The sequence below is a fragment of the Zalophus californianus genome, chromosome 16 (genome assembly GCF_009762305.2).
Source record: "Zalophus californianus isolate mZalCal1 chromosome 16, mZalCal1.pri.v2, whole genome shotgun sequence".
NCBI lineage: Eukaryota > Metazoa > Chordata > Mammalia > Carnivora > Otariidae > Zalophus > Zalophus californianus.
The window spans coordinates 49,101,709-49,113,921 of record NC_045610.1 but is presented as its reverse complement, the minus strand read 5'-3'; the positions used below and the strand labels follow the sequence as shown (position 1 = coordinate 49,113,921).

Below are 12,213 nucleotides of genomic sequence, written 5' to 3'. Positions count from 1 at the left end.
AGTGCTGGGTAATGCCAGGCCCAGGAGCCACCGGAAATCTTCCTGCAGTTTGGGGATGTGCTAGGGCTCCAGAGGCCCTGGCAGGGGATCCTCAAGATGTCCTTAGGCAGGATCCTGAGTCCCCCAAACCTCCAGAACAAGGACCCACTCACACCCACCCCCACTGGTGAGAGCACCAGGCTGTGGCACCTGTGTCCCCCAGGGTTCCCTGCCCCCACCCAGCAGGGTCCCCTGCTCCTGCAGCCCAGAGCAGGCAGATTCCCACACCCCTAGTGTCCCTGGGGCCTACCTCTCAGTGCTTCCCACTCAAGGATCCTGAGCTGGCAACTGGGGAGGTCTCAAGTCACCATTTAGAGCCTTCTCTGCTCGTCCCTCCTTGAGGCATTTCAGGTCCCAAGAGGGAAAGAAAGCCCTGAAACCTGAGGAGAAGCTATCCTTGGTGACACGCCTGAGATGTGCATTAATAGAAGCCTCCCTCAGGCCCCTGACACGTCTGCGCAGCTGCTCAGCCCCGTCTGGTGTCCCTCAGCCCCGAGGCCAGCCCCCTCTGGCTCAGCCGGACACACTAAACTTAGCTTCCACCCCCCAGCTCAATCATCGCCGCCACCTCCCCAGCCTGGCCACCACCTGCCCGGGAGACACTGCCACCAGACCGTGCCCAGGGCACCCACTCTTCCGCCACCACCATGTCCCAGACCCAAGCGCCGAAGGTCCGCGCCACCCTCTTCTGCATCCTGGTGGGCATCGTGCTGGCCTTGGTGGCTGTGGTGACCGACCACTGGGCCGTGCTGAGCCCCGAGGTGGAGCACCACAATGCCACCTGCGAGGCGGCCCACTTTGGCCTCTGGCGGATTTGCACCAAGCGTATTGTCATGCCCGACAGCAAGGACAAGACCTGCGGACCCATCACCCTGCCTGGGGGTAATGTACCCACTCTCCGATCCCATCCCCACCCCCTGCCCTTCCTCATCCCCTGCCCCTGGAAAAGGTGCCTATGGGAAAGAGGGCAGGTGTCCCTGCCTCAGAACAGAAATGCCGCCCAGCCCTCTGCGCCCAGGGAGGAGGACGTGAAGTGCGTGTGTCATCCTGGAGGCCAGAGCCGGCTCGTAAACGGAGGGCGTTTGTCTCTAGCTATTTCTGTCCTGCTGAGGCTCCCGGCTTTTCACCCCGAGCCCAGGGCTGCACAGGTGGGACCAGAGGCTCAGGAAAGAATCCGCGGCTCTACCAGATCAGAGGCTTCTGCTCTCCCCAGCACAGACAGGCTAAATGGCCGTAAGTCCTTGGGCTGAAGGGACACGTGTGGCGGGCACGCTCATTCCACAGCCTCCAGGCCGGGCGTGAGACAGGATCAATCACACAATGTATACGGCGTAGGGCAAATTGGAAACGCAGGGCTCCTCGTGATTATTCTTAAGAGTTTCAAGATGGCAACAGTGAAACCTGGAGCCAAGTGTGGGGCCCTTGCCTGACCGCAGAGGCCACACATCTGTGAAGCAGGACCTGGTTGTAGACCTGCTTTTTGTCAGAACCATCACTCCTGTGCATTCTCTCAGCCCAGACCCCCTCAGAGCTGGGAAGCATGGCCTCCTGCTCAAATGTAAGCGCGTTCCTCAATCCAGCCCCCCCAGTAGGACTGAACCGCACATCAAAGGTGAGCTCCTTGTCAAAAATACCTGGTATGAGGGTGACCAATCTATTCTGCAAATGGGGAGCCCTCCACATTCATAGCAGACAGAGCCCATGCTGAGGAAAGAGCCCTGTGTGGAGAATCAGAGGTCTGGGCTCCGTCATACATGGCCCACGACCCCCCACCCCCACCCCCACAGTGACTCTGGGGTCAACAAAGCCCATGCAGTTTCTGCTGTCTCCTGTAAAACCCAGTGCTTGGGTTCAGCAACATCAAGCCCCTTCCAGTTGCTTACCAGTGTCACTGTAAGGTGGCAGTGGACCAGGGTGAGTACAGTGACCCACCTGATTTTCAGAATCATTCCCTCTGTGATCAGACTGGGTGTTCCCTGAACCCCGCCTTTCAAGGAAGTCCATGCTAAGTCCCCAGAGATCTTGCAGTCTGTGTGTGGGACAAGGGAGCCCAAACTCCATTCCTCTACTTCTCTTTTTCCTCCTCTTTTCCCTCCTGCTGGCTCTAGAAAACCCCTGCCTTGCTCATTCCCCCTAGATACATGGGAGATTCATAAGTACCCAGCTGTCTTAGAAACACTGAGTCCCCGGGCTGAGGGCTTTAACAGACGTGGACATGTGCTTTTGAAGGGTATCACATAGCTCACAGGCCCACGCTCCTCAGCCAGAGCCGAGCACGCCATAAACAAATGCATCGTCCAGCCAATTCCCATGGGTAGGGCAGGCAGGGCAGGGTGAGGCAGATTCTCTCCGGACTGTGCAAGGGAATGCACTGTTATGGTCCTATCCACCTGGCCTCAGAAGCACCTGCCTTTTAAAGTCTGGTGAGTTTATAGAGCAGATGAGCAGGGAGGCGAGGCAAGTCCATACAAGGAAGAGACAAACGAGCAGGAGGTTGGCTGTAGAGGACCAGCAGGCATGGTTTGGCCTTGAGCCTGACCAGAGTCTATCTCTATGCCTTCTTGCCCTGGTGCAGAGTGAATCCTCCCTCCTACACTTTCGGGCCCTGCCCCACCCTCCGACAAGCTTCTGAAATATGTTCCTGCCTTCTCCCCTCTCCTTTCTCTGCAGATAGACACCTTTTTCCTTCCCCACCCACCTTTCCTGTGCTCTGTGGGATTACTCCTTGCTGCAGGGAGGAAGAGAGTTCATACATGTTCTCTCATTTATTATTAACAGGAGTCATAACCACAAACACAAATCTAGTACCATCTGCCAAATATTGTTTTCAGTGCCTTCCATATTTTTACTTTGAATGACATCAGAAGAAATGGCAGAGTAAGGATCTCCAAAAACCGTCTTCTCCATAAAAAAAAAAATGAGAACTCTGGCAAAAAGGGTCAGAATAACCTTTTTCAGAATGCTGGAAATTAACCAGTTTTGCAGCAATCCAGCGAGGGCTTCTTCGAGAAAAATAGGTGAATCTCAGTAAGAATGGTGAGTTCTGTGGTGCTTTCACTTGCTCTACTCCTGTTCCCCCTCCCCAACTCTGTCACAGCCTTGAAAACCAACAGCCGGCAAACAGTGAAAATTTAGCAGCCTGGCAGCCCCCAAAAGGGACACATGGGACCAGATCTCTTTCAAAGCCTCATTCCCAGAGAATTGTCATTATTTGATCTGTCTGGTGGTTTCCCGGAAGTCCCCACTTGCAAGGCTGTCTTTATTTGACCTGACGCTGAGCTCACTCAGTGGAAACAGTCTTTTTCCCAGGGGGCATTTGTCAAAAACAATGAGAAACAACTGTTTAATAGCATAGCTTCCTGAGGGAGTATGCAACAGTCAGGGCAAACAATAGGGTAGCCAAAAAACTAGAGAATGAGATGTCCATAGGTGGCTTTGAAAAGCTCCAACATATTCTGGAGAATTTAGGCCTTGTGCATGCAGAGCGCTGTATGGTGTATAAGGAAAGGCCTGAGAAGGCCCTAAGCTCTCACCCTGGGCTGATCTTGAGGCTGTGGGCAAGCAGAAAGTGAAGGCTAAAGCAGAAATGCAGGCTGCTTGGTGGAGTGCTTAGCTCTCTGCTTAGCACAGAGCCCCTCAGTAAAGACGGGGAGATGTATTATTCCAAGCATTTTATAAAATGTGATCTGATTACCAAAGTAACTGAGCAGAGACTTCAGTGGTCCCACATGACAAAGGAAACAGACTTTACAAAATTAATTAAGTCACTCAACAAACGATAACAAACAGCAACAAGAACAAACCCTAGGGAATGTGGGACTCTGATTTCCAGAGTTGCTCATTATATTGTTTAAATATTCCAGCTTTAAATTTAAATTTTAAGTTAAAAAAAATCACAAGACATGCAAAGAAGTAAAACAGTATGGCCCATATATAAGGGGGATAAAACCAATCAATAGATCATTAAGAAAGCCCAGATATTGGACTTACAGACTTTAAATCAGCTATTTTAGATATGTGCGAAGAACTAAAAGAAAGTCTAAACAACTAAAGATGAGAATGATGTCTCAGGACAGAGATTATGAATAAAGAGATAGAAAGTATTGTAAAAGGACCTAATGGCGTGAGTCAGGCCCTGTGTTGCGCTCTGCACTGGGCATGGAGCCACTTAAAAAAAAATACTTTGGGGTGCCTGGGTGGCACAGTTGGTTAAATGTCCAGCTCTTGGTTTTGGCTCAGGTCATGATCTCAGGGTCATGAGATCAAGCCCCACATCGGGCTCCATGCTCAGCACAGAGTCTGCTTGAGATTCTCTCTCCATCTCCCTCTGCCCCTCCCACTTGTACTCTCTCTCTCTCTCTCTCTCTCAAATAAATAAATAAATCATTAAAAAGAACACACACACACAAGAAAATAAACAAAAGTACCTAATAGAAATTCTGGAGTTGAGAACTGTAATAATTGAAATGGAAAATTCACTACAAGTGTTCAATAGCAGATCTGAGCAGGTGCAAAAAAGAATAAGTGAACTTGAAGAAAGATCAATTGAGATTAGCTAGTGTGAGGAATAGACAGGGAAAAAAAGAAGAAAAATGAACAGAGCCTCAGAGTCCTGTGGGATAGTATCAAAGGTACAATACACACATAATGGTGGTCCCAGAAGGACAGGAGAGAGGAAGGAGCAGGAAGCGGAAAAGCAGAAAAATATGGCTGAAAAGTTTCCAAATTTGATGAAAAATACTAATCTACAAATCCATGGTGCTTAATGAATTCTAGTAGGATAAATCCACACCTAGACGCGTGATGATCAAAACTGTTGAAAGATAAAGACACAGATTCTTGGAAGCAGCATGAAATGACTTATCACATACAAGCAATCTTACTAAGGTAGGATTTACAGCTGATATTTTTCCAGAAACCATGGGGGCCAGAAGGCAGCAGGATGACAAATAGAAATATGAGGTCCATACTATTATCATCATCCCATCTCACAGATAAACAAAATGAGGCACAGAGAGGTTGAGTAACCTGACCGAGGTCACACAATCACCATGGCAGAGCAGCTAGAGTTCATATCCCTAAAATTCACCTTCTTGGTCACTACATTATACTGTTTACAACAACCCAGTAAGGAGGCTCTCATTCTTCAGGTGGTTCTCATTCTACTTGTGGGAAAACTGAGGCTCAGAGTGGCCTGCCCAAAGCTAACCTTCTCACAAGTTGAACACCCAAGTCTCAGATCCAGAGCCCCTTTTCTCTCCAGCCCACTCCCATACAGTGTCCCCCACTGTACATACAAACACAACTCCTAAAAGCTGCTCATCCAGGCAGACACAGTAAGAGGCCAACTTTTGACATGACATGGTTTAGAAGAAGCTTGACCAGGACCTGGTTCAACAGAGACTTTTCAAGGTCCCATTCAGCCATAGAATGCTGGGGGCTCTGAGGACATAAATTGTCTAGTTTGGTTTTTCCCACCAACCCAAAGAGTTTTAGAAGAACTGTCACGCAAAGATCAACATCCAAGGTCAATTCTAATGCCTTCAGAGGAAGAGTAGGGTCTTCCCTCATTGTCAGGAGAGGTCGTCTGTCTGAAAGCCCAAGTGAATCACATCCCCTGCCCCTGGGTTGGACAGAATGTTGTTTCTCTCGGGCTCTGGCTCTTTAGGCTAAGGCGGCAGACTGTACCCCACTTCCCGTATGGTTCATCCTCTCTTCCAGAACCTGGTGCAGGAACTGGAGCCATATGAAGGAACATCATGTTATGGACCCCAAGAATTTCAGGGGCTCCCTTTCCCATCCACATGAGCTAATGCTAGAGACCCAGGTCATAACCAGACTTCCCCACCTCCCCCATAGAACAGCAATGCTCTGACCCTGGGGGCTGGGGTCTTGGGGATTTCTTCAACCCACTGGATAAAAGTCCTCAATCAGAGTGGTAGGGGGAGACAGAGCACAGAGAAACCACTGTCGGGAGCATCAAGAACTTCTTTTACAAAAAGGGTGAAGACAGCCCTGCCGTTGATGCAAGTAACAAGTAAATGAAATATTTTTTCCAACCCTGAAGTCACTAGTTCCCTTGGTTTTGTGTAAAAGAAGGTATTTTTTGAAATATATTAAAGTCTGCATCAACCAGCACTGGGTACACTGATACATTCTCAGCGACAACCCAGAAGCATCCCCTAATCGTATAAGTTACCCCGACTATCAGAGAAAACCCGCATTAACTCAGGTTCAGGTTGGAGTTAAACATGCCTTCTGTTTTAGTTCTTTGAAACTGGCACAGTTAGATATAGTTCTGTGTAGTCATTCCCTTAACCAGAATACTTGCTTAACCAGAATACTCCAAACCCAGTCAAGCTTAATAGCTGAGTTCACCATATTATTTTTATAGATTTATTTTTGTTTATTAGAGAGAGAGAGAGAGAACGCAGAGGGGACGAGCAGGGGGAGAGGGAGAGTCTTAAGCAGACTCCACGCTGAGTGCAGAGCCACACATGGGGCTCAGTCTCATGATCCCAAGATCATAACCTGAGCTGAAACCAAGAGTTGGACACTCAACTGACTGAGCCATGCAGGTGCCCCAAGTTCACCATATTTTTTAAGGAATAACCCACTTAAGTTTTTAGACCACTGAGTCTTCTGTTTATGACAGACATTTCTGAAATACAGAAAAATAGAAATACAAATATTAGAGTCACCATGAGCCATTTGCCGAGACAAAGGAGGCTGGAGGAACTTCCAACGTCCTGATTATTGGTCCCAGATCATCACCCTGACACTACTATCTCCACTGATTTGATCCAGAGCACTTGTTTCTCTGATCCAGAGCCCCAGTAAAGGGGCTATAATCCATCAAGACCAAGCTCTAAGCCCTGAGCTTTGTGCAGCTGTAATGGAAGCCAGGGAAAGGCATGGACGGATCAGAAAGGCAGAAGCAGGAAGGCTCAGAATCTCCACAGTTGTCACCGAGCTGTCACTGCCTCTCTCCTCCAAGGCCCTCACCTGTGACTAAGTGGCCCACACCGGGCCCATCTCTGATGTCCTTCCTTTTTAAGTTGCTCTTGAGGCTCAGTGTACCCAGTACCCCCAGACAAAGGGGCAGAAGCGAGGTCTGCCCACCTCAACAGGAGCCTGGGCAATCTTGAGTGACCCAGGCAGATACCCGGCTTGATATTTCCCGAATGAGCATCTTGTTGGTGCTGGACATGTCTGAAATGACACCTGGGTCTGACGTGCCCCCACCCCGGCTGGGGTCATCAGGGGCCACAAAGGGGCCTGTGGTCTTCCATGGACAGCCTTGGGGCCCTAGAGCAGATGTTACCCCCAGGCTCAGGGCAGAAGACGCTGGCCTTGCTCATGTGCTAAGTTCAAGAGAGGGGACGGGGTTGGCCCATCCATTCTCGCGCCCTACGTTCAGCCACATCAGAGAGCAGCTGAGACTTCCAGATGTCCTGTGTGGGAATCCCACCCACTGGGTGCCCCCCATCCCACACAATGTGCTATCATTTCATAGGGGAGGAGAGGGAAGAGGAGTGTCCCTGGGTCACTGAAGGGGAAATCTCCCCCAGAAAATCCACAGGCTGGCTTCCTCAGACGGGCAGCCTCCCACCACAGTCTGAGCTAAGATGGTTCTCACGCAAGCGGCGGTTTGTCGGGATGGAGCCCGCCGCTGATCTTGGGGGGCTGACAACACAAACACTACGTGTGCGAGAGGGGCTCAGCAGCCCGGAACTGCCGAACGGCGATGCTTTGGCCAGGCTCTGATGGGCCTTTTTCTCACGGCCCGGAGGCTTTTAACTCATGGATTGCTAGTAGTCGGGGAGGCAGCTGACTGTGAAATATACTTGAATCCAGTCAATTCTTTTCAGAGGGTTTTCAATGACAACCGAAATTGGCCCTTAAAGAATGAAACAGAAATGTTCCTTTGTCCAGAGGGAGACACACATGGAGACTTACGACATCGCACGAGCCATTCAGAAGCAGTGATTCAGGAGAATCTATAGCTAATAATCTAACAAATAGAAGAGGGTTGCATTATGCTTTAAAATAGCACCGGAAGCTGTGAGAGAGAAAAGAGCAGCATTAATTCTGACATCACTGCTGGCAGTCAGACACCCCAGGTAACTCTGCTCAAAAGGAAAGTGATTTAAATATAGAAGCTCAAAGAGAAGGCTGTTTACCTCGCAGAACATTCACTGCTGCTAACCCAGGCTCATCTCCAGGGGTCAGCTCCTTCTCCATCATGGGAGCTGCAGCAAACCTGACACTGGGGGAGGGGAAAGGAGGGGAGGCCATAGGCTTCAGTGGCAATAAGATGATTTAGGTCAGACAGAAGAAAGCCTGCAACCCAATGAAAGCTATGTCTTTGGCAACACCTCCGGTGCACTTCCAAAAGAAACCAGGCATCAATAATCATGATAATTGAAATATAGCCTGAAAGTGAAGAAACGAATGCACAAACTAGACACCATCTAAACTAGGAGTGGAGGTGTTTCCTACTGAGGGTCATGGACCCACAGGAAGTAGAAATCAATGGAGGGCCTCACACAAATAAAGAGCAACCCAATTTAATGTTAAGAAACATAAAATATTTTTTTAAAAAACCATTCAGCTACTTCCTAAAAACAGAGTAAAGAATATTAAACTGTACTCAATAAGCAGTAAGAATATCCTTCAGTTTTAAAGTATGTCAAGTTACAAGAGAAATTAAGGGAGAAAAATGGAAGAGAAATTATGCCTGAAATTGTGTTTAAAACCAGCATGAATTTCTTTGTTCTGACTCCTTCCCCATCAAATCCAGATTTTGGGTCCTGCTGTTCACAGATCTTCTATGGCTTTCCTGACACTGATCAGCTAGAACAGCAGCTGACCAGAGGAGGTTTTGTCTGGCCACAGGTGTCCAAGGGTCTGATGAAATGACATGATGATCACCCACATTTGGCCCCTGAATGGAAGTTCTCTACCCTGCACTCAAATCCATCCATTTGGCCCACTCAGAAAAGCTCTCTATGGGGCATTTTAAGAGACCTGGAGCAGGGCTTCCCAAACTGGGTGAGCAACAGAATCTTCTGGAAGCTTTTGAAACACATCACTTGCTTCCAGGTCACACCCAGTGCATCAGGATGGGCCCGGATACTGACAGGAAACACAGCCCTAGATGTTGGTATGACTAGGCTTTCTCATCCTCGGCCCTATCGATATACTGAGGCCAGTTAATTCTATGCTGTGTGGGGCTGTCCTGTAGATGCAGGATGGTTAGCAGTATTCCTGGCCTCTATCCACTACCCACCAGTTACCCCTGCCAAACAGGTCTCCAGACCTTGCCCAACAAGTCCCAGGGGAGAACCACCTTCTGGTCCTTTGTTGACGCTGTTCCCTGCACCCCCCGAGAAATGAGTTGCTGAGCCTCAGTTACCCCATCTGCCTAATGGGCTCAATGCCCACAGAACTCTGTGCCCCCTTGACTCGGTCGGCCTTTGCTCCCTGAAGATCTCCTAGCCTCTTAGGAAAGCCCCTCATCCTGCTGAAATTTTGGTCTAAGCGGCAGAGAAAGATGTTTGTTTCAGCTCAGATTCGGGGTTTAGGGAAGGGAGGACCAGTCCACGGGGATACCACACCCACCCTCTCTTGGTGGAGCCTGCCAACCCTCTCGCTCAACTCATAGGCTGTCTCCCTCCTTTGCAGAGAAAAACTGTTCCTACTTCAGGCATTTTAACCCAGGCGAGACTTCAGAGATCTTCGAAGTCACTACTCAGAAAGGTGAGCCGGTGGGGGAAGGCAGGGAGGGTCAGGAAGAGTGACTCCTGGCCAGGCTGCTGAGCCAGAAAACCATTTGGCACAAAAGCCCTGACTTCTCTGCTTGCAGCGCAAAGCGGCTCCGGCCTGATGCTCTGCGCTCTGAGCCCGCAGCCCTGGGCGCCGGCCGTCCTGAGCTCTCGGTCCATCAGGCCTTGAGAGAGCCTGGAAGGAGAGGTTTCCGGGGAGGCCCCGCAATCGTCTTCCCGCCGAGCCCGAGGGAGGCCGGAGTGACGGGAAAATGCAACAGTACCCCAACCCCTGCGCTGGTCTTCGGGGCTGCTGGGGCAGAGGGTGCGGGGAGCTGATCCCCTCCGTCGCCTATCGGTCACCCCCCGGGGGAGTCAGGGCAGCCGCCCAGGGCTCTGGGAGCACGTGTGCCCCGGGGGCCTTCCGGGAAGCACCTCGGCGCGGTGCCGACCCTGCCCAGGGTGTGGGCACGCGCGCGCGCACACGCTCGCTCGGAGAGAGCCTCACATGCCAGTGCACACGCGCGCACACTCGCTCTGGCACTCTGCACACATGTGGCGCGGGTGCACACACACGATCACTCACGCACGGGGCTCTGCAACAAGCCACACTTGCAGCGGCTGCTTGGCGTCCCAGGACAGACCACCCTCCGCCCGAGCCCGCCCTCGGCGCCCTGGCTCACAGGAAGCTTTCTGTTCCAGAAAGGTCTGCGGCCACGTGGCTCTGGCCTGCTGCCAGGCCTCTGCCCCGTGGGGAAGAACCTGCAGCTTAGCGCCTACCCCCCGCCGGGAGTGGGCAGGGGGTCTTGTTGCCATCCTGGGCCCCCCTTCCCCCCCCCGTGTGACTCTGAGTGAGGGGTTTCATCTCGGACCCTCAGCGTGCTCCCCAGGGAAATGGGCACAAGGACGCGCGGCACCGGCCCTCGGGCCGCCCAGAGGCCGCCGCTGAGCCGCGGTGTGGCACCCGCGCCCCTGTCCCGCAGAGTACAGCATCTCGGCCGCCGCCATCGCCATCTTCAGCCTCGGCTTCATCATCATGGGGACCAGCTGCGCGCTTCTGTCCTTCCGGAAGAAGCGGGATTACCTGCTGAGGCCGGCGTCCATGTTCTACGCCTTCGCAGGTAGCGTGGGGGGCCCTGCCCGTGCGGCCGGGCGGCGGAGCTGGGACCGGGGACCCGCGCGCGGCCCCGGGGAGGCTCTGGGCAGGGGGCCCTGAAGGTCCCGCTCGGCCCGCAGGCCTGTGCGTCTTCGTGTCGGTGGAGGTGACGCGGCAGTCGGTGAAGCGCATGATCGACAGCGAGCACACCGTGTGGATCGAGTACTACTACTCCTGGTCCTTCGCCTGCGCCTGCGCCGCCTTCGTCCTCCTCTTCCTCGGCGGCCTGGCCCTCCTGCTCTTCTCCCTGCCTCGAATGCCCCAGAACCCCTGGGAGTCCTGCATGGACGCCGAGCCCGAGCACTAGCCCTCCCGGAGCCCCGGCACACACAACCCCCCCCCCCCCCCGGGGCTTTCCCCTCAGGAAGCCGAGCCTGGCCCAGAACGTTCTAGAGAGGAGGCGGGAGTTTTACCTCTCCCTGGTCCCACCTACCCCAGGACAGGTGCTGCTGCTTCCCTCTCTGAGCCCTGCTCTGGGCTGTGACAGGCTCCCCTGGGAATCCGACAAGTGGACATGAGCCACACCTGCCCAGGGTGGGAAGGAGACAGCAGGGGTGGCAGGTGCACGGGTGTCTGGTGGGGACCCCCCCTTCCCCTGGAGCTCCAGGTGGTCCTCGCTGAGCCAGTTGTCTTTGATGAGCTGGGGCCAGGTGTCCTCCGTGAGCCCTGTAGGGACGCCCTGTGCTCACATACCAGTTCTGGGTGTTGCCCGTGTCAATAGCCAACCCCTCCCTCTTTCTCTGGGACAAGATACACCCTTTCCACTGAACTGAACTTCCCCTCCTTGGTTTCCAGGACTCGTGAGGAGCATTTTTTAACTGAGTAGAATCCGACTGTGTTTGAAATAAAAGCTCTTTGAAAACTTACTTTTCCCTTGCACCTTGCATACAAATTGCTTGGATTCCTGACCTCGGGTGGCCCCGAAGGGGGAAGAAAAGCATGTGTCCCGGTCCCCCCCTCCCCGCCGCGTGTGTTGAGGACTTTTGTAGGGAGGCGTGGGGGGGGTGATGGGATAATGGGGTCCTGCTTACCAATAAGACTTAGAGGTTCTGAATTCCAGCTTAGATCGCTGGGCCCTGGGATTTTCTTTGGGAGAAACCAGAGACCATCTGGCAAGGCAAGGGTGTTAAAAATAAGGAAGCGTTCTTTCCAGAGCCCCAGCATGCTGACCTCCAAGTGCTAACAGCACTCAAGCAGCGGCACCACACTGTCTTGATTTCAGATGCTGGATTTTTGTTGCAAGAAACATCA

The 12,213-nt window shown here is 52.3% G+C and overlaps 1 protein-coding gene across 1 annotated transcript; it reads left to right on the top strand.

Annotated features, from left to right (window-relative positions):
• The first annotated feature begins 686 nt into the window (after positions 1-686).
• CACNG1 (calcium voltage-gated channel auxiliary subunit gamma 1) lies at positions 687-11,269 on the top strand. The gene is made up of 4 exons (XM_027624562.1): positions 687-921; positions 9,727-9,801; positions 10,790-10,927; positions 11,043-11,269. The coding sequence occupies exons 1-4, from the start codon at positions 687-689 to the stop codon at positions 11,267-11,269; spliced, it is 675 nt and encodes a 224-aa protein (XP_027480363.1).
• The last annotated feature ends 944 nt before the right edge of the window (positions 11,270-12,213 follow it).

What these genes read in the sequence shown, in the direction of transcription:
- CACNG1 (XM_027624562.1), top strand. Translation starts at nt 687, where the DNA reads ATGTCCCAGACCCAAGCGCCGAAGGTCCGCGCCACCCTCTTCTGCATC. An exon ending in ACCCATCACCCTGCCTGGGG is followed by an intron (nt 922 to 9,726) that starts GTAATGTACCCA and finishes CCTCCTTTGCAG; the next exon opens with AGAAAAACTGTTCCTACTTC. An exon ending in CGAAGTCACTACTCAGAAAG is followed by an intron (nt 9,802 to 10,789) that starts GTGAGCCGGTGG and finishes CCTGTCCCGCAG; the next exon opens with AGTACAGCATCTCGGCCGCC.